At 47.0% G+C, this 19268-nt stretch overlaps 7 protein-coding genes across 7 annotated transcripts; 3 read left to right on the top strand and 4 right to left on the bottom strand.

Moving 5' to 3' along the window:
* Positions 1-198: 198 nt before the first annotated feature.
* F4813DRAFT_241823 (uncharacterized protein) lies at positions 199-2168 on the top strand. Its single transcript, XM_049240036.1, has 3 exons — positions 199-519; positions 583-690; positions 783-2168. Exons 1-3 carry the CDS (start codon positions 331-333, stop codon positions 1842-1844), a joined length of 1359 nt encoding a protein of 452 aa, XP_049095821.1. The 5' UTR covers positions 199-330; the 3' UTR covers positions 1845-2168.
* A 1165-nt stretch (positions 2169-3333) lies between these two features.
* Positions 3334-5935, bottom strand: F4813DRAFT_241728 (fungal-specific transcription factor domain-containing protein). The gene is made up of 4 exons (XM_049240034.1): positions 5103-5935; positions 4604-5041; positions 3605-4547; positions 3334-3522 (listed from the first exon to the last, which is right to left on the bottom strand). Exons 1-3 carry the CDS (start codon positions 5789-5791, stop codon positions 3818-3820), a joined length of 1857 nt encoding a protein of 618 aa, XP_049095822.1. The 5' UTR covers positions 5792-5935; the 3' UTR covers positions 3334-3522; positions 3605-3817.
* A 322-nt stretch (positions 5936-6257) lies between these two features.
* On the bottom strand, positions 6258-8290 carry F4813DRAFT_241726 (pyridoxal phosphate-dependent transferase). Its single transcript, XM_049240033.1, has 3 exons — positions 7415-8290; positions 6730-7311; positions 6258-6676 (listed from the first exon to the last, which is right to left on the bottom strand). The coding sequence occupies exons 1-3, from the start codon at positions 7844-7846 to the stop codon at positions 6269-6271; spliced, it is 1422 nt and encodes a 473-aa protein (XP_049095823.1). The 5' UTR covers positions 7847-8290; the 3' UTR covers positions 6258-6268.
* F4813DRAFT_241790 (uncharacterized protein) lies at positions 8235-10939 on the top strand. Its single transcript, XM_049240035.1, has 9 exons — positions 8235-8609; positions 8659-8691; positions 8798-9056; positions 9107-9237; positions 9334-9419; positions 9493-9621; positions 9673-9778; positions 9840-9888; positions 9973-10939. The coding sequence occupies exons 2-9, from the start codon at positions 8672-8674 to the stop codon at positions 10330-10332; spliced, it is 1140 nt and encodes a 379-aa protein (XP_049095824.1). The 5' UTR covers positions 8235-8609; positions 8659-8671; the 3' UTR covers positions 10333-10939.
* Positions 10407-12356, bottom strand: F4813DRAFT_399563 (peptidase S28; the record flags this gene model as incomplete). The annotated part of the gene is made up of 5 exons (XM_049248185.1): positions 10407-10934; positions 10993-11158; positions 11206-11336; positions 11404-11475; positions 11533-12356. The coding sequence occupies 5 exons, from the start codon at positions 12354-12356 to the stop codon at positions 10481-10483; spliced, it is 1647 nt and encodes a 548-aa protein (XP_049095825.1). The 3' UTR covers positions 10407-10480.
* Positions 12357-12933: 577 nt separating this feature from the next.
* Positions 12934-13864, top strand: F4813DRAFT_373036 (NADH-ubiquinone oxidoreductase B18 subunit-domain-containing protein). The gene is made up of 3 exons (XM_049244766.1): positions 12934-13133; positions 13186-13310; positions 13396-13864. Exons 1-3 carry the CDS (start codon positions 13097-13099, stop codon positions 13498-13500), a joined length of 267 nt encoding a protein of 88 aa, XP_049095826.1. The 5' UTR covers positions 12934-13096; the 3' UTR covers positions 13501-13864.
* A 58-nt stretch (positions 13865-13922) lies between these two features.
* Positions 13923-19241, bottom strand: F4813DRAFT_373039 (uncharacterized protein). Its single transcript, XM_049244767.1, has one exon. The coding sequence runs from the start codon at positions 18733-18735 to the stop codon at positions 14077-14079; it is 4659 nt and encodes a 1552-aa protein (XP_049095827.1). The 5' UTR covers positions 18736-19241; the 3' UTR covers positions 13923-14076.
* Between the last annotated feature and the right edge of the window lie 27 nt (positions 19242-19268).

The following is a 19268-nucleotide window of genomic DNA, read 5'->3' on the forward strand; positions in this document are numbered from 1 at the left end:
TGCCAAGTTTGATCAATTCTCTAATGAAACATCAGAGTCTGACAAGACGAGAGGGACCCATCAAAAGTTCGAACCTCTCATCACGCTGAGATTCTGGAGCTGAAATAAGTTAGTGAAAACCAGCTGTCGGACAGCCTGGCCCCTGTTCCTCTCTCTGTAGAAAGGGCTCATTGTTCCTCTCATCAATCTCTTTCCTGCAGTCGCAGTCGCAGAGCAAAACAAGGCCCCCCTCTCCGTTGACGCAATTCCGATAGGACGGAGACGGACTGAACACCGTCCTTGTCTCTCACGCACCCGGCCGCGCGAATTCGACCTGTGGCAAAAAATACAATGGTCACTCCAGCTTGCTATTCCCCCAGCGACGCTGGCAGGCGATATAGTCGTGCTTGTCCTCCATACCCGAGCCCATACTCGGATAGACGCTATCATCTATCCACACAAGACGCTCGATCATCAACTATGACAGATCGCGAAATAGACTCCGAATCATCACAGCCTCGAAAGAGGATCGCAGTAGCAGTAAGTCAGATAGCTATCTTTAATCCTGCTTGGCTATGGCTAATTAGAAACCTCCACATGAAGTGCGGTCGATGCCGCAAGCGCAAGATCCGATGTAGTGGCGACCCCGGGAACGGGCTTCCCTGTTCCAACTGCAAGAATGCAGGCCATGAGCCGTGTCTCTTCTTACGGGTAATCCTCCGCTGATCATATCAAGAAAGAAAAGAAATAAGAGCACGAGAGAATATGGAGAAACATTTCTAACTTTTCTGATGATTGTCCAGGTTTCTTCAACTGAAACTCACCTTAGGCACGATAGCAACGACTTTGGGTACAACCTCGACGCGGCTAGGCCATACAGCAACCAATCGAGGGTAACTGTATCTCATCTCAACTCAGTCCCTCAGTATCCCGCCACCATATCTGGCGAAGATGTTATAGCATCGTACCGCCATAGTCAATACCCTTACGCAAGCAAATATCACTACTCTACCATACCGGGATGGACGAGCACATATTCGGACGAAGGCGTGGAATATAGCGGCCTCAATTATCCATACCAAATGATAAGCCAAGAACCTGCTCACATGGTACAAGGATACGGGCGGTACGGCTCAGCAAAATCTGTCTATGTCGATCCTGAAAGCCCTCCGTATTCTTTCGGAAGCTTGGCCCACCGTCCAGTTGCAAGCAGCGAGTCTCCTACTGGGTTTTCGCTGTCCGGAATGGCCGCCTCTCTTCCCAACGCCCCCGACCGCGTAGTTCCGTCAGACCGTCTTCTGCCTGAGGTCAATCGAACTCTAACAAGCTCCTCAAGCTATCGCGCAGATGGGATCACAAGTTACTCCGGCTCGAAGACGTCACCGAGTGGTTCGATGTCTGAGGTTGGCTATGGCAATTTGAACCCTAGCTTCGAGCCTCAGTACTCTGCCTCTAATACGCTGCCATCACAACGGTCAGGCAGCCAGAGTGATACAACTCCCTACCAACCAAATACGGCCCCAGCATCGGACGCCTTATACACATCTAGTGATCAGTCACTTCGATCTACCGATGACGCCAATACAAACTTCAGTTACATCTACAGCGACAAGCTTGAAAGTTCCCGGCGCAATTCGCAATCGAGCTGTGGGGCAAGCGGCGGATCTGTGCTCCCCAATGGCCATGTTTATGTCCCGGACTCGCATCATACCCACGCCCCTTCATCCCAAGGGTATGTCTCTTCGCAAGATAGTGCAGTAGATGGAGCTACCACGTCGTCTAGTCGAGGAGGTAGCAGCAACGGCCCCTCGCATATGCATATGGACGGCCACCGACGATCTGCGGGAAACCTCCGTGGGGGATAATATCTATGGCCATATGTTTAAGCGTCCCCGGTTGGCTGAAGAGCCGGGTGATGGCGGTATGTGGTGTGACGTGCTCAGGGGGGGGGAGGGGGAGGGAGCGGGACCAATAAGTCCCAGCCAGCTCAGTCAGCGAGTCTTGTACGAATTCTTCTGGTCGACCAAAAAAGAAAAGAAAAAAAACCCCCCATAATTCATACTGTTAGGAACACGGCGACGCCTAACGAATTTACCTTTCTCGCGATCCGGTTCTTCTTTTCGTTTGCCCGAGTCGACGGCACCAAGGTTTTCTGCCTGAAGACAGCTCTCCCTTGGTCCTTCACTCTTTAATATCTTACCACTTCATTATCCAGTCACTCAAACATCCCCCTCCTACTACTCCTCCTCCGCTCCCGATAATACGTGTCATTTCATCTTGCATGCATCGGGTGTTCCTTGCGGCGGACGAACGCCTTTATGGCGCCTCTTCCCACCCTCCTCGCCTTTCCTAGGACTCTTAACACTGGGAGTACAACAATCCGGAATTTCTCCAACCCAAGTTGAATCCGGCGAGATTCTGGCTTTCTACGTTATTCTCAAGTTCCGAGAGCCGGGATGCTGGATAATTATTCCTAGTAGGCGAAGTAGAATCCAGAAGATAAGCCCGATCGATGTATGGCGCTTCGTGTTCTGGGGCTGGTGGGTTGCGCGAAGATGTAAGTTACGTACGGATGCATCCCACCTGGGACTCGTCTTCGGCACCCCTACCACATATGCATAGCGGCTCGGCCACATCCCCCCGTCGACCCATTGCCGCCCTTCTCGTCAAATCCCTACCCGCGTGGCAAAGCAGGCGCTGCGTTCCTCGTCTAACTTACGCAAACTCATCTCGGAGAGGCTTATTTCAAGACGCTAGGAGTTGGAATAACTATTTTTTGTACGCGGCACAGGATCGGTGTTTGTGTGTGTACGTGTGTATGCATCAGTGTGCGTGCTTCTTTGTGCCGGTCTGTCTGTCTGCAGCTATTCCGCCTTCATTTTGTTTTTCATTTCTTCTTAACCCCATGGGTCTTGTTTTATCTCTGCTTGGTCAAAAATACCATACATATTAGGGCGCAGTCTTATTCATCTGGTTGGATCCCTAAGATACCTAGTTGCCGATTTTGGCGGCATAAAATGGATAGCTAAGGACGGGAAAAAGAGACTGAGTGGGAAAAGATAAAAGGCCGGGAACCCTCCTATTATTACTGCCATTGCATCCAGCAAGTTATACAGCTAGTCAACGACAGGAAGGCTCAGAATTGGCTTTTATTGACATTTCTAGGTTTGGGGGCACCCCCCCAGTCTGTACCATTTGCTTTTTGCTTTCACATTTGTTTTACAGGAATACCCAAGAGTATCTAATAAGGCCTACTCCTAGTAATGGCCTGATCAGCACAGCACGTTGAAAGAAAGAAAAATACCCATCATAAGGGAAAGAAATGATGTGAATCAACTATAAGAGATTGTCATAGGTCACCCTAGCATGTTTAAGCCAGATAGGAGAGGAACTGTGGTTTGTACCGTCCCCCTTCGGAGGTCTGAAGTGGGACATGGTTTATGACACATTAGATCCCATAGAGCATCTTAAGAACATAGTCTTATATCCTTTCAATTGAACTTGACAATATATCCTTCTTGCCTAGGTACCTACGTAATGTATCTGAGAGTGTTAAGAATGGTAATTAGAATTGGTATCGCAGTAAGAAGACATATCTTCAACGGAATGATGTGAGAATACTAACTCGATTTTTAATAGTACATGCATTAACGGCTACTCCTTTTCATTGGCAAGGTCAATTGGGTAACCACTACCTATTATATATAATACCACCTATACTAGTTGTCGGACTGTGGTCCCCTTGAATGCACATTAGAAACCACCGAACGTCTCACTAACCAAAAGGTCATCCAGGATTATGAAATCTCCGTAATCTGTGTTATTGATGCTATGCTCGTCAGATTGGCTTGTCATTACAAGCTTTTCGACAATCTCGGCATGTTGCGCTAAGCAGGTCTCGCCAAGGTCCCAGCTTGAATTGTCTCTGACGACGCAATGCTGTTATTAAATCCCATGCAAGTCTAATAGAGCTACTTTGGGAGAGTTTGTTCGGAGACTTTTCGGTTTCGAGCGCACAGCGCAAGAGGATCGAGACCGTTGATGAAAAAGCAAAAGCGCTCATAGGTAGCCAGAAGTCGCGTAATTGTTCTTCTTGGAGTTCTTGGACCAAGAAGACAATATGCTCAGCCGTACTTCGAATATTTATATATTGGTTGGCTAAGTCGTCGCTATTAATCTCATTCTTAGATCCAGCATTTTCCATTCGGATGCGATGAGTTAATAATTTAACGGAAAGATATGCTAATCGGAGGTTAGGCTCGCCGGGAACGTTAAGAAGAACGCCACGGGTTATGGCCTGGCGGACATCGTCTCCTAAGCTCTCTACCCATCTATTAAGGCGAAGCTCCAGACTATCGATCGGTGTATTGGCCTCTTTTCTAACCTGGTAGAGATATTGTAGGTAGTAATCAAGAACATCGGTTAGCTCCGAAAGGGCGACGAAAACAGACATAGCATCATGCTGCCTTTGTAAATCTGCTCGATTAAGTTGATACTCAACCTTCGGTTGGGGAACGTCGTAGAAAGACCTTTGAATATGTGGTGGTGTGCCGCAAGCTAAGCTTAACCTACACATCAATAAGCTCAAACTCGGTGGGTTTTCCGGTTCTATACGTGGGTTTACCATTTATCATGAATCAGTATTGTCCACCATGTATACATTCGAAGCATCTTCTCGGGCTGCGGTATGTCCCAGGAAAGGGGATTATGATTCAAACCAAGCGAGTAGGCAAGAGATACCGCACTCCCGAGTCGAACACTATTACCTACTATGGCAGTTGTTGGTCGGCCTCCAATATTCAATAATATTGCAATGATGGTGTAAATTCCTGGCGAGAGAAAAAGCTCAGACTGGAGGGCTTCACTGGCAAGGTTCCAAATGAAGCGAACGTCTGGAGACCTTTGTTCTGCAAGCTGGGGATCAGATCTCCAATAGACTAGACTGTGCGCGTAGAGAGAGGAAAGGAGGGCTGGAGATAGTCGCTCTTTGGTAGTAGAATATTGCCTTTGGAACGATTCCTCATTTAAAAGGGGGAAGCAGATATTTGCCTTTTGAAAATAACTTTGGTACGCAATCAGTCACTCAGTAATTACTTTTTACCTGGAAAGGGGACTGTGCTCACAGGTTAATTAATTGCTGTGTCCATGGCTCGAGTAACTTTTCAACGACTTGACATTTCGAGTGTGATGGATTCGCATTCATCGCAAGTCCTAGGGGGCGCTTTTGTACCACTATGAAAAAGACTTGTCGGCTAAGATTGCTTCGCTTTGGACGAATCTGATGTGTACTGCAACCGTCGCCGGTGGTAGTAGATAGATAGTCAACCAGGACTTGACTATCTCCAGCCATTGCAGGGCTTATTATATGATTTTCATGTTCTGTTTCTTCAATTGATAGGGAAGTTGATTGGGGCTGAATATTATCATGATGATAATTATAAATAATAGGACTTGCCCTGGGGACGTCATTAATATCCCATGTGGTGTTGACAGTGACGTTGGTTTCATCATCAATAGTGGTCGAATGTTCATTTACCTCATCGCCGTAGCCAGTAACATCCGGAATGGATTGAGGCTGTACTGTGTCTCTTCGAACATGAGTCCTTTGAGCTCCAGTGTAACCCTCAATGGGACTCGCCTGCTTCTTGATCGGAAAGGAGCACTCGGTCCCATGGACCTGACACATTAAGCATGATGCTGAATGGGCCTCGATCTTACAGCGGGACTTCCTTTTCCGACAGGGAAGACAAGCCGGGCGTAAATGAGATCGATAGGGCCTTTCCCGTGTACTCTTCGACTGCATGTGGAGCATATATTTGGCCGCGGAAAATAGTAACTGAGGTCTGGCTCTTTTAACTTGGTGTTATTAGGCCGAGAACTCTTAATAAGTCAATAAGAAAAGGTGGAAGATGCTGGTTAGGTATTCCAGAGATGTGAGAAGAGAGTGACATGTACCCAAATTTTAAGCATGCGTTGTTTCGAACCGCAGTGGCTAATAGCTTAGGTTAGATCGATGAGAAATAAGTAGGCATGATGCATCGCATAATCCAACCCATTGACATCTATTTCTCTAGATGTGGATCTACTGGACCAATAATTTATGCAGCTTTCATTAGCAGAGCTTCCTACTTGTGGAGACTTATTGTGTTGTTATGAGTTTCCCGCGGCAAACCCTGCCCCCCTCGGGAAGAGAATACTGACATCTAAGGGTCTGCAGGCCAGAATTGAATCGAAGCAAGGGAGTAGTAAGGTTCCAGATGTCCCATAATTGTGTAGATATCAGGTATTGCTAATACAACGGCATAGCGCCTGGAGTAGTGGCAAATGCCTGTTCTAGCAACTGAATGCCCTCCTGTATCTGCTCTCTTGTAACAGTGATCGGTGGGGCTATCCTAAAGATTCCACTGAAGCTTCCGTGGCTACTTAGATTGGCCCATACACCGAGATCGTATGCTTTGTCCGCTATAGAACTTGCTAACTCTGGCGCTGGTACCTTTGTCACTCTATCGGTCACGATCTCAACACCAGCCATTAATCCCCTCCCGCGCACATCTCCAATGCACCCGTACCGCTGTTTTAATGCCTCAAGGTTTTCATGCAGAATCTTTCCCATAGCCCTAGAATGCTCGACCAGATGATCACGCAGTACGATTTCCAAGACTTTGTTACCTACCGCGGCAGGTAAGGGATCATTCACCTGTCGGGAATATAAGAAACTGACAAGTTGAACATACAGGGCAGATTACTTACGTGGGTTGTATAGAAGCAGTAGTCTCTTTCAATGCACACCTTCTCAATCTCTGAGCTGGTCACGACGGCGCTTAGCGGAAGACCATTTCCAAGAGTTTTGCTCAGCGTCAATATATCCGGGACTACGTTTTCGTGAAGGATGGCCATCATATCGCCGCAGCGCCCGACGCCGGTTTGTGCTTCGTCGACGATTAAAAGCATACCCCTTTTCTCGCAATGATTCTTTAGAGCCTTTAGGTATCCCGCGGGGAGGACATGTATGCCCGCGGAGGACTGGATGCACTCTACTATGACAGCAGCGAGCGACCCGCAGGACGCTTGATCGATTAGACTCCAGCCATAGCCGAGCTCGGTCTCCCAATCGTATGATCCGTCTGGATGGCGAAATATGGATCGATATGCGTTAGGAGCTGGTAGCATATGCATTCCAGGCATGAGAGGCCCTTGACCTTTTCTTCCGTAATGATACTGAACACTAAGAGCTTGAGCCGTCACTCCATGCCATGAGCCATTCACGGCTACAATTTCAAATTTACCGGTATAAACTTTGGCTAGCTTGATTGCCGCTTCGTTGGACTCGCCCTAGAATATAAGATTAGGATTGGCTTCATAGGGGTAGCTTGGTAAATTTCAAGGGAAGATCTTTGATAGCCGGCGTAGAATATTAATCAAGATCAGTGCTTACTCCGGTAGATAGGAAGAAAGCCTTGTCTAGGCCCGGTGGAAGTAACGAACAGAGTCTCTCGCCTAAGGTTATAACAGGGGGCGAAACCATCCCCGAAAAGAGATGGTCAAGATTTTCTGCGTGGTCGACTATTGTCTTCACAATCTCGGGATGTCCATGGCCCAACAAGCAAGACATCTGGCCAGATGTCCAGTCAAGAACTTTGTGACCTGCTGCCGTATATACATAGAGGCCCTTGGCACCACATATGACATCTTTCATGAACTTAGTTCCATAATTGAATAGATATTGCGACGTTTTCCTCTGAAGCACTGCTTGATCTTCGTTTCTGTAGAGACTTGGTACTATGTCATAGGATTGTGTCATAATGCCAGTGCTCTTGTCAGCGAGCTCACTTTGTCCTGTCTCAGATGCCATAGTTATTTGTTTCATTCAGAAGAGGTGGTATCCCCTCTGAACGTATGCCGATATACTATTGTAAGTCCCCAGAGGAAAAAAAGAAAAAAAATTATAAAAGGTAGCTTTCCAACATTTCCTCCTATGGCGATTATTGAAGCGGCCTGCTTTATAGATAAGCCTAATTGCTGAGGAGGCGAGTGGGTTAATCGGGGAGTTTCCCGCGGACTAGCTACCGGACCCGCGGAGAACCAGTCGGGCGAATACTAGGGGACACATTCAACGACGAGGAGGTTATTGCCAAGCAGTCTCCTAGACCAAAACCTAGTTCCGTAACAGTATATTTTCTTCATTATTTACCATATGTAGTAGTTATTAGTAAAATGCCCTCTACATTAGGTAACTACATGAAACGGAAGTGACTTAATATAAGGTATGTTATTTGCTTGAAAATATTATTTTAAGTTCTAGATTTGTTTAATTTTAATAATTATCCATTTGTTGTTTCGAAGTAATCACACATTTAGAGCCTTGATCCTATATTGCAAGGCAAATTACTTGTACCCATGAGATCGTTAGGTATCCTATTAAAATAATCTCGTTTGAGCCTCTATTAGTACCTAACGTATCTCTTGTGCGACAAAGCCTCCCATTTCCGTCAAATACCACAAAGGGCCTTTTCGGCCTACTAATACGAAAACGATTGGACAGCACTTGTCAAGAAAATCTTTGTTGATTAAACAGGTGATAAGGGAATCGTCAATCCGCAAACTACATTGTTAGTTGCCATCAGTGCTAGGTACCTAATTACCATACTCAGGTCTAATTATTAGTTAACAATATTCGAGAAACAGAAAGAGAATGTCTGACCTGGATTTAGAGTACGTATTTCGTATTTCGTTCCTCGATCTTCGCACCGAGTTTTATTTGGCTGTTGGCTTATACATATACGGTATTTTATGATAGGAAAGGCTAACGTGTATCAAGCGAGGATGTCCAGGATGCGAGGGACCTTTTGACAGAATATTTTGAGAGTGAAAACCCGAGACGATTCAAGTTTGAAAAGGTTATCGGGGTTGGAGCCAACGGTGTAGCATGGCGACTCATATATAAGCCGAGGACTCCCGGCGGGGGGCCAGGCAGGTCACAGCGCCTTGTCATGAAGATGGACCGTGCCCATGCGAGTGGTGGCCTAGGGGAGGACGGAGGCGCCGGTCAAATTTCAAATGAGGGCATGTATCTTTCGGTTCGTTGGAATCTAAAAGCTTGCGGGAGACCAAACTCACATGCTTCTAGATCTTACAGTGGGCTAAGCACATCGTAAAACTCATACAACCACCAAATGACCCTCTTAGTCGACAATTTGAGGGCATCCAGCCCCATGGAATCAGGCAGGGGGAATGGATCTACATCGAGTGGCTAGAAAAGTAAGTAGCTGAAGTTGTCCAGGGCAGCGTTATGTCAATTCCATGCCTTCGCGTTTCTTTGCCGAAATTCTGCATCTAAGATGACATTTTCTTCAGTGGAACGATTGGCTCGTTTCTCGATAGAGCTTATGAGAAAGATCGACAGCTCCCGAATAGGATGTTATGGAGCTTCTTCTTGTGCTGTAAGTCTTAGCGATCTAAGATGGTAACCTGCGGTTATTGCGTCGATCTAGAGGCTAATAATTGGCGTCGCAGTGATCCGTATAGGAATCGCCTTGGCATGGCCACCGGCCGGGCCTGGGAATGACGGCGAGCCGCAAACGGAAACTATCGGACCAGGGCCAGGTAGGAGAATAGTGCACGACGATTTGCATGACGAGAATGGTATATCCCGCCTGGAAAATCCCTGAACTCCAATAGCTGACCAACATCCAGTCATGTTTGGACCTTTCGAACCAGACAGTGATGGTGAACACGACTTGACTCCAATCATAAAGGCGATCGACTTTGGAACTGCGAAAGAATTTCCGGCTGACCGCAGGTAAGTCACCTAGAATAGTCCAAACATTAAGCAAAAACTAACCTAGGTACCTAACGTACAGTGATTTTTCGCACAAGGGAGAGCCTGATAACGTCTTTGATTTCGGAGTGGTGAGTTTTTTGAGCTTCGTATTTCCCTGTTCTTCTAGTTCCCCCTTTATTTCCACGAAGATAACCTAATAAGATTCCAACTAGCTCATGTCCGGGATGGCAACACTTGACCGCAGCAGCGCACTCGGCCTTATGCCGAGAACAGCAGGAGCGGACTACTATTATCCGGGAGGCGGTGAGATGCGAATCCTGGTCGCAGCGACATTTATGATTCCAGATAGAGACCCAAACAATACTCTGGATCCCGAGTTGCGCTATTTGATAATGTCTTGCACCGCAGTCAGACCTGAGGACAGACCATCACTGGCAGACTTGGAGGACCGAGTTTCGCACGTGCTCGAGGAGCGAGACGAGGACTGGTACATATTGCGCAACATGAATGCCAGGGATGAAAGCGACGATAATATTGACGATATTCTTCAAGAGTTACTATTGGATGCTTGAAAGGTGATACTTCTCATATGTATACCAGGTCGTAATACACTACTCAAGCAAGATGTATAGTAATTATTCAATCCTAACCTTCTAACCTAGTTACAACCCTTTCATTACTATTTTTTGAGAGCAAACATAGAACACCGCGCCAACCAAGTTATGACATAATAACAATGTGCTCTCTCTTCCTCATGTAAAAGTCATCAGTCCACTTTGCAATGTGAGACACAACATCTGCTTGGGTCTTCTTAATATCTGGGTTTACCGCATTTTGAACACGGAGGTCGTTACAGTGACGCGAGCCGGGGATCAAAATACTGGGAACATTTGGCGTGGAAGCTAAGGGGCCTCTAGGCCTAAACTCACTGGCGACAGAAGCTGACCTCCATGGATCAAACTCACCGTTCACCCAGAGGAGCCGGGACTCGGCGTCCAAGTATTCAGGTAGCTGCCAGCCTTTGGTATGGGCATTTATGTCTGACGCTGTCTTGCCCAAGGCACTCCCATACGTGAACTCACCCTCCTCGGGAAAAAATAACTCGCACTGACGCTGCCAGTAGTCTGCGTTGGCGAGACGTGAGAATACAGTAGGGCGGTTTACTGGTGCACCACTGGTTTTGAGCGTTAGGTGGTGGGGATTGGCTAACGATCGAGGCAGGGGGTTCTTACGTTTGGTAGTAGAAAAAGGGATCGTTACAAGTCATCCATACCCAAGTACGACCAAACCCATTCCCTTCAGTTTGGTCCGTGAACATTGGGCTGGAGGAATTATAAGTGTCGAAGCACGCGGTGTTATAGTCGCTCTTCCACTCATCATAACCGTAGGAAGCACAATCTACTTGGTTAGATTGCGAACGAGAGTGATAAATCTTGCAAACTTACACCCTGGCAGGTAATGAGCTTGGAACCACTTAGCAAAGTTAGGTAAAGCAACTTTGAGGCCTACTCCACGAGGATTACTACTGTTAAGTGGAGCGGTTGAGTTTGGAGGAAAACCCTCAATGGCATCACACCTATATAGGCTGTGTGAGTTTTTCTGAACATGCAACTATAGAGTTGTTTCCTATATGAATGACTTACATCTGGTAGAATTGGGAGTAACCAGAGGTGAATTGAATGCTCTGCCAAGCCCAGATTGGAGATGATATCGCCCTGGAAATAGTGTTAGAACGACAGTACTAGAGAGAGAAGGATTGTGAGAATACATACGCAGCTACATCATCTGGATGCACGAGATCTTGAAGCCCGAATAGCTGCTTTAAGCCGGCTGTATCTTTTTGAGACCCGTTGGTAAAGACCTTGTCAACATGATCAATAATGGCGGCATAATCTTCTGAGCAGTTCTTGGGCATGCCTTGTTGGATAGGGTAGAAATATTGCCAGTAATCGAAAATCGCCTCGACGGGACCACTACTAGAATGCGTCGCCCAAAAAGTCCCGGGTGCAAGACTTTCGATCCAGGCACCTAAGGCACCCGAGTAGGAACCGCCACTCCAGATCCAAGGGGCATTGGATGCGTTCGATGTGCCATCTGCGTCGAACGGTAGCTTAACAGTTTGGGCAAAATGAACGAAGTCGGCGACTGATTGGTTCAAGTTCAAGAACTGAAGGTTCTTCGTTGTTTGGATTTCATACGGCGTGCTGTTGCCCCAGTATCGATGCTCAACTAAGACAACAGCACCACCAACTTCTTTGGCAATCAGACCGGTGAGAGCTTGGTCAGTCATATACGACATATAACCCGCAGCAGCGACCTCGCCAGGGGTAAATAAGATGACGGGTGACCCCGGGCCTTTCCAGAATGTGGCATTATACCAATAGGTCTGGTTAAACACTCCGAAGTCTGGATTGCTGTGATCGATATATTGCTCAAAATAGGCAATGCCCGTGGCAGACTGCCCGGGATCGGCGAGTGCGGCCAAAATATCTTCACTAACATTGTCAGATGGCGGGTAAGGAATAGGAGGCGTTAAGCCGAGCACGACCGGCAAACAGATGAAGGAGAAGAAATATTGAACCATAAAGCATATCATTGCGGCAGTAATATCGACCAAAGGAGAGGTGGAAGGGAACGCGTCAACGCCAACGGAACCCTGAGGGCAAAAAGAAGACAAGGAAAGGCTGGCGGCTTGGGATGACCATCATGGTGGGTGAGACAGTTATTTATTATTATTTACCTATAGATTACTTATAGACAATAGATAAACGCCTCAATCTGCGGGGAGATAGTGACGGCAAGACATAGGTAACCTTTGGATGATGGTATAGGTAGCTAATAATAGAATTCGTCATTTATTATAGGCGAGGAAAGGGGACGCAATTATCCGTAATTGTCTACATGATACAATATGATGCAGGATTTAGAGTGAAGATTGTGCAATTTAGCTTGCTGATGTATGGAAGTACTGATATTGACGGGTTGATATCGTAGAGTTTAGGTGCCTCTTAGTTAGATCCGATTGGCGGGATTATGTACGGCGTCCGGGGGTAAGAAGGCGGGACTTGAGATAATATTAGCCACATGCGGGAAAGCTCAAGCCACAATAGAGGCTTTAGCTTGTACCAATCAATCAATCAATCAATCAATTATAGAACTTACCTATCGTCCATCACTAATCGTTAATTAATCTACCTAACCTAAGGTACTCGGATTGGATTCCACTCATCAAATTCCAACGTCGGATCCGCGGACCACTTCAAAGCTACTAGCCCAACTTACGTCGCGACATTCTATTTAACCAATTGACTATCTGCGCGTCTGACGTATTTCAAGATGGGTCTCTTGAGCGGCTCGTCCGACGCTCCTCCAAGTACGCATTCCATTCCATTTTCGCATCTGCAACTGCTGACCGGAACCTACAGAAGCTACACGGGAGGAGATGCGAGACGCCAAACTTCCCCTAGCCTACCGAGATAGCTGCGCGAACCTCCTCATTCCCCTCAACAGATGTCGCGTCGACACATACTACCTCCCGTGGAAGTGTAGCGTACGTCGTGTTTCTTCCTTTCCCATGTATGCTCCAGTCAGTGTCCGGCTAGACTAACAACGTTCTCGTTATTTTTGCCGAACAGGATGAGCGACATAGCTACGAGAAATGCCAGTACGACGAGTTCAAGAAGCGCGTAGCGAGGATGGACGAGCTGAGGGAGGCCAAGGGCGGGGCACGAAGCAATTGAAACCGGCCTGCATTTTCATGTAGGTAGGTAGAAAGGGAACAAATGGACTTGTACATATCCTAAAACCCCTCTACTAGTTCTAAGAGGTATATTCGTCATTTACCGAAGAGCTACTATCTTTAAGTTGTGCTTCGGAACCTCTCCGCGTTTCGCTCGTTACTTAGTAATGACACCAAACGCCCGAAATGCCCTTTTGTAATAATGGGGCTACGCTTCTGCGCGACTACCTCATAATATCTCTACGGGCATATAATGCACGTTTCCTTGGTGTTAATCTTGAGACAAGGGTTGTCGCCAACCTCTGTAGAAAGAATCCTAGTTGATATATTTGCTTAAACTGTGGATATTCTCTAGTGTTTCTAGTTATGAATCTTGCTTAAGACTTCGGTCTTCACTACGAACATAATCTTTCATTTTTGGTTGTAGTGTGATTTTATTTTATTTGCTCTAGCTGTTAAACTAAACTGAAGCAATTAGCCTTATAGAAGGGCGTAGAATATGACACCGGTACGCCATTTCTTAGCTACCTAACCTAATATCATCCGTTAAACTAACATCGTGCCTGAACAAAATGAACTAGAATCTCGAGCTTGTCTTTCTCCGAGGTTTAATCGGACTGAAGGTGGAGACCGATACTGAGGGAGAAGTCGACAGAGGTCCCTGCGACGAAGAGATAAATTTCCCCCTTTTTGGTGGTTGAGGTCTGATAGGTGCTGTCACACTTCTCGCGTTGCGGTTTTTGCTATCAATCTTCTTATGTACCCACCCGTTACCCCTCGGTAAACTGTCCGGATCAGGAGAATATGTCCCATCAACCTCGTCGTCAGCATAATTCTCGGTATAGACAGGTTCTGAATCTGAAGACAATTCGACTACCTGCGTTCCAGGAGGAAGTGTGAATTGGGATGACTCTTTGGGTAATTTCCGTTTCTTTATCGGTGGAGGAGAGGTTTTGATTGGTGGAGACTTTGAAAGCGTTTTAACAACGCCATCCTCCGCAACACTGTCGAGACCTCTCCTTTGGCTGTTCCGCTCAAAGCTATCCGGAACTCTTGAGGAGCTTGTTTGATAATCTGACGTGTTATCTAACTTCTGCATTTTTTCTTCATAGTCTTGGTCCTTTTGCGCTTGGGCCTTTTGCGGTCCATTGAAGGGTAGATACTGCGACTGAGATTGAGACTGAGACTTGGATGGACTCTGTGTATTTCGCGAAGTGAGCGCCGTGCACCATATGGTATTAATTGAGGACAATGAACTAGGAGTTGAGGGTTCTGCTGACAATCGTAATTCTGATTCTTGCACCTTTGTCTCTTGTCCGGCAGCCGACTCTTCTTGGAGAAAGGGCGTAGGCGTAGGGGTTGAAACATCCTCATCTGATTCTAGATCCTGTTGGTATTCAGTATCTAGAGCAGTAGAGATGCCGTCATCTGTGATTTTAAGGGAATCTGGCTCTGTAATTTCCACGTGTAAAGTATAATCCAGCTGCCGTCCACTGCGAGCACTACTCACTGACGAAGGGGGGATCATAGCTTTAGACCTCACAACCTTCGGTGTCCCGGTAACAACTTCATCCTCGTGACTGTCAAATAGAGGGGCTGATGAATGTCTAATACTGGGAAGTTCCGATCCTGGAACCTCGATGTCTAGCCTAGTGGATGGACCATCCGAATCGACATCGCGGCTGGAAATATCCTGAACTGGTAGTTGACTAACTTGTATACCTACGGATTGGTTGGTACTCTCGTGTAACTGTTGGGAAGGGCTATTGACCTGCGAAGAATTAGACGCTGACATGCCGCTGTGTTGTTCTGCCTGACCCGATGAAGAAATTTCGACGCAAGTAACGCCGGACGTGTTTTCCTCAATTGATTCTTTTGTGCTAGACCGCTCTCGTTCTAAGCGTGCGTCGACTTTTGCGTCTTCGGCGACGGCTGGCGGTTCACTCGTCGTATCTGAGCTAACTTTAGGGAGGGGGCTAGCTGTACTAGGTTTCTCGTTATGCGCTATGGTAGAAAGCGGCTGTTGAAGAATTCTAGGTTGCTGCATTTCGGCAAAGCCGATAGTCCGAAATCCTTCGTCCTCTCCTTCATCTTCGTCGTCGTCGTCGTCATCGAGATCTGGCGCTTCGAATTTGTCATATATCCGCTGGCCAGTACTCTCGTCATATTTCTTCTGGTTTCGATCAAGATATCGATCCCTCTTAGCAAGACAGACTTCTAAGCCGGTAGCGTCGTCATCGATTCTAACCACTACACCCGTCACGTTAGAAAGCTGCGGCTGCCAGCTGGTCGCCGACGAGCATGACCACTGCTGCCAGGTTATCACCATTCCAACTTGAACTTCCCCGGGACGTAGAGCAGGAAGCGCTAATAAATCCGATGGCAAGGATGGAAGATCATCCATGTCTGTGAACTGGCTCGCATCATTTATAGGTCTGTTGGCCTCGCGGGGTTGGCATGCCTCAGTATCATCATAGTTGAGTTCGACGTCGGCATCATTAGTGTAATCGTCGTCCATACCATTAAATGTATCATCATACATTTCTTCGTTCCACATGTCAGATTCTTCGTGAGTCCGTTTCTTGCTTGAGCGGTTATCTTGGTAGAAATGTCCTTGGTTTCTCTGTGCTCGCTTACTTTGGCCACCACGCTTGTTTTTCTTCTGAGACCATAAGTTTTGCTGTTGAGGATCCCAGCGCTGAACGAATGGAAATGGGGGTTCGCTGAGCTGCACCCCTTCGTAACAGCACTCTACGGCTCGATATATGATTTTGTCTTTCCAGGACTCAAGATCATCCTCCACCGTCGGGCCGTCTTCATTTATTTGCCGCGTACCATCCTTTCCCTGGCTGAGTCTTGGGTTGTCGAGAGGCCGAATATTTCTCATTAACTTTTCCCGTAATTTATCCTCGTCTTCTTTTGTTTTGGGGTTACGAAGACCTAATGCACCGAAAATGAGTCTCCGACCGGCGCCTATATCTACACGGAGCTTCTTTTGAACAGAAGCTGATGAATCCGCGTCTTCGTCTACAGGTGTCATCGCCGATGTGTCCGGCTGGATAACCTGACGGTTAGGTTCGTTGTGCTCATCTAGCTTCCGTTTTGTTGAAGCGAACGTTCTGGATGACTCGTTGAGTCGAGTAGGAAGGCCAATTTCTATTCCGCCACTAGCGATCGCATTTAGCAGCTCCTGACGCTTAGCTTCAAAGAGAGCCTTTTCGTCTATGGCAGACAATCCAGTTTCCTCGCTCGTAGACGTCGCACCCATAATCGTACTCTGTTGCGCTAGCTTTTTAGCCTTGTTTGCGGCTCTTCGGCGAGCATTTCGCTTTTTTGTCCTCTCGTTACCAGCTCCGGGAGGCACTGGCTGAACCTGGGGAACAGCATTTGGTAGTGGTTGTGAAGGCTTAGTTTGCCCGCTTCCGGTGAGCGAAGTTTGGACGTATGCTCTAGCTGTATCGGTGTTATTGAAAGTCTCTTCTACACCTTCGCTTTTTGACGTGGAATTTGATTCAGCTCCGCTAGATTCTCCATCAGAACTTTTATCCGAGGATATGTCACTACTGTCAGAAGTCTCGTTACTACTTCTGATTTGGGTTAGGTTGTTATCATGGCCGAGACCTCTTTGTCGGCCGAGCTTTTGACTATTGGAAGACTGATGCTTCAGGGAGATTTCTTCTGGACCATCATCACTATCATCACCTTCACTGTCCGAATCGCTTGACATATCATCATAGGAACTCTTAGGAGAGCTATCTGCCGGACGCATATTACTATCGTCATCGTCATCATCGCTATTGTCGCTTTCATTGTTACCACGGTCGCTACCATTTGATGACATATCTTCGTCGTCGTTATTGTCTTCATCTTCATCTTCGGAATCACTATCACTTGAGGTTTCAAGATCTTCACTCTCCGAGCTAGAACTTGTAGCGTCGCTCGATGTATCGTCTTCCTCAACTGTCTTTTCGGGGCTAATTTTATGGCCGTTTAACGTCGCAGACGTAGTTTCACTCTCACCGCTCGCCTTATTACTATCAAACGAGGTTGATATTGCAGCCATCTGCGCTAGCCCCTTGCCAGAAGTAATTGATCCAGGTGGAAGGCCTCGATGATCAAACTGTCGTACAAAGGCAGATACTTGCTCTTCGTCATCTTCATCGTACATATCCTTGTCATCGTGGGCGATGTCGTCGACAATATCCTCTTCTGGGTACGTAGTAGGAATATCTTTTGTTGGACTACTTTTTCGTGATTTTCGTGATTTTAATTTTGATGTTGTTCTCGTAGGCATTGTCCCTGCTAGTAATGCGGATTCTGGCAGCTGCGGTACGAAACCACTAGCTAGAATATCGTACGCTGATTTAAGGTCATCGCCGGAGGTCGCCAAAATCTTCTCGCAGATGCTTACTGGCGCCGAGGGGAACGCAGCTTGTAATGCTGATACCTTATTGTAATCTTCCCTAGTTGAACCCTGCGCATCTGAAGGTTCCTTATCCTCCACAATGGCATTATCTTCCGCTAAATCCCGGAGTTCCTGCTCAAGATCATCTTCGTCGCTTTGCATTTCTGAGTTTTGCTGATCACAATCGTCTGATTCAGAACCGTCACTTTCATCCTCTGCCTCTGCTTCATCGTCAAAGTCACCATCTTCTGTTTCGGCACCGATGAAATCGAACTTCGGGCTAAATTTGACGCTCGGAAAGGCTGATTTATCCGCTGAGCGTTCGCCATTAGTAAGAAGTAACATAGGTGTATCTTCGTCGTCGTCTAGGCTATCATCTAGGCTCTCGTGAGGGTGTAAAAGTCTACGGCGCTTCCGCGGAGGTTCGATTGGAGGTCGGCCGGTCGGGACCCTTAAAAGGCGACGCCCGAAAGGGATACCATCGACGAGGTGTCTACCGTCGGAAGAGATCTGATACCGACCGCTGATTCGACGACGCCTGTTGTCGTCTCGATCGAGGGCTCGAATGAAGACCCGATCATCAGGTTTAAGGACGGTCCGCACAGGTTGAAAATGGAGGCATTCGAAATTTGTACCGTCTTGATCGCGCAGCTCGACGACGTAGTCTTCTAACCCTTTCTGGCCGATCTCTAAGGGAAAGGTCTCGTTAACCTTCTCGATGAGCTTTGAGATAGTCGGGTTGTCTTCGAGAGACACATTCCACATGAGTCGTTCTTCCGGAAGGCCATCCCTGCGCACCACCAGGCGTAGGCGCATGTCTTTCTCAGCCATGATTACGTGTGCCCCAGACACTAGAACCGAATACGCAGATAATTAAAGGGTATAATTATAAGGTCATGAAGATGATTTGTGTTATTTATCAATTAATCTTTGGTGTAGAGTAACCGTTGACCCAAAAGGGTGACTTTATTTTGGTGTGGAAAAAGTGGCAGATTTCATTTCTTAGGTAGACCACACAATAATTACACGATGAGAAGTCTCAAACGGAGAGCTACTAAGAAAGCGCGTTGAGCTTTGCAGCTCCAGTAGAATCCGTTTTTCGTTCAATGTTTTTAGGGTCAAGGCGCATAGGCGGTACGGTACGTACTGGAGATATTCGCGGTAGATGAAGATTATGGAGCCTGCTTAAAGGCTAGGTAGCCGGTCTAAAAATTTCAATGGCAAGGATCGTGGGGTACATGGACGGACCCTAGGAGATGCAAACGCCAATAGATTGACAGTCCATTTTAGGTACATGGGTACTTTTCGATAAGATACCTATAGCACCCTACCTAGGTACATATAGAGGTAGGTATGTAGGTAAT

The sequence above is a fragment of the Daldinia decipiens genome (assembly GCF_022478715.1).
Source record: "Daldinia decipiens strain CBS 113046 unplaced genomic scaffold F4813scaffold_42, whole genome shotgun sequence".
Taxonomy (NCBI): Eukaryota; Fungi; Ascomycota; class Sordariomycetes; order Xylariales; family Hypoxylaceae; genus Daldinia; species Daldinia decipiens.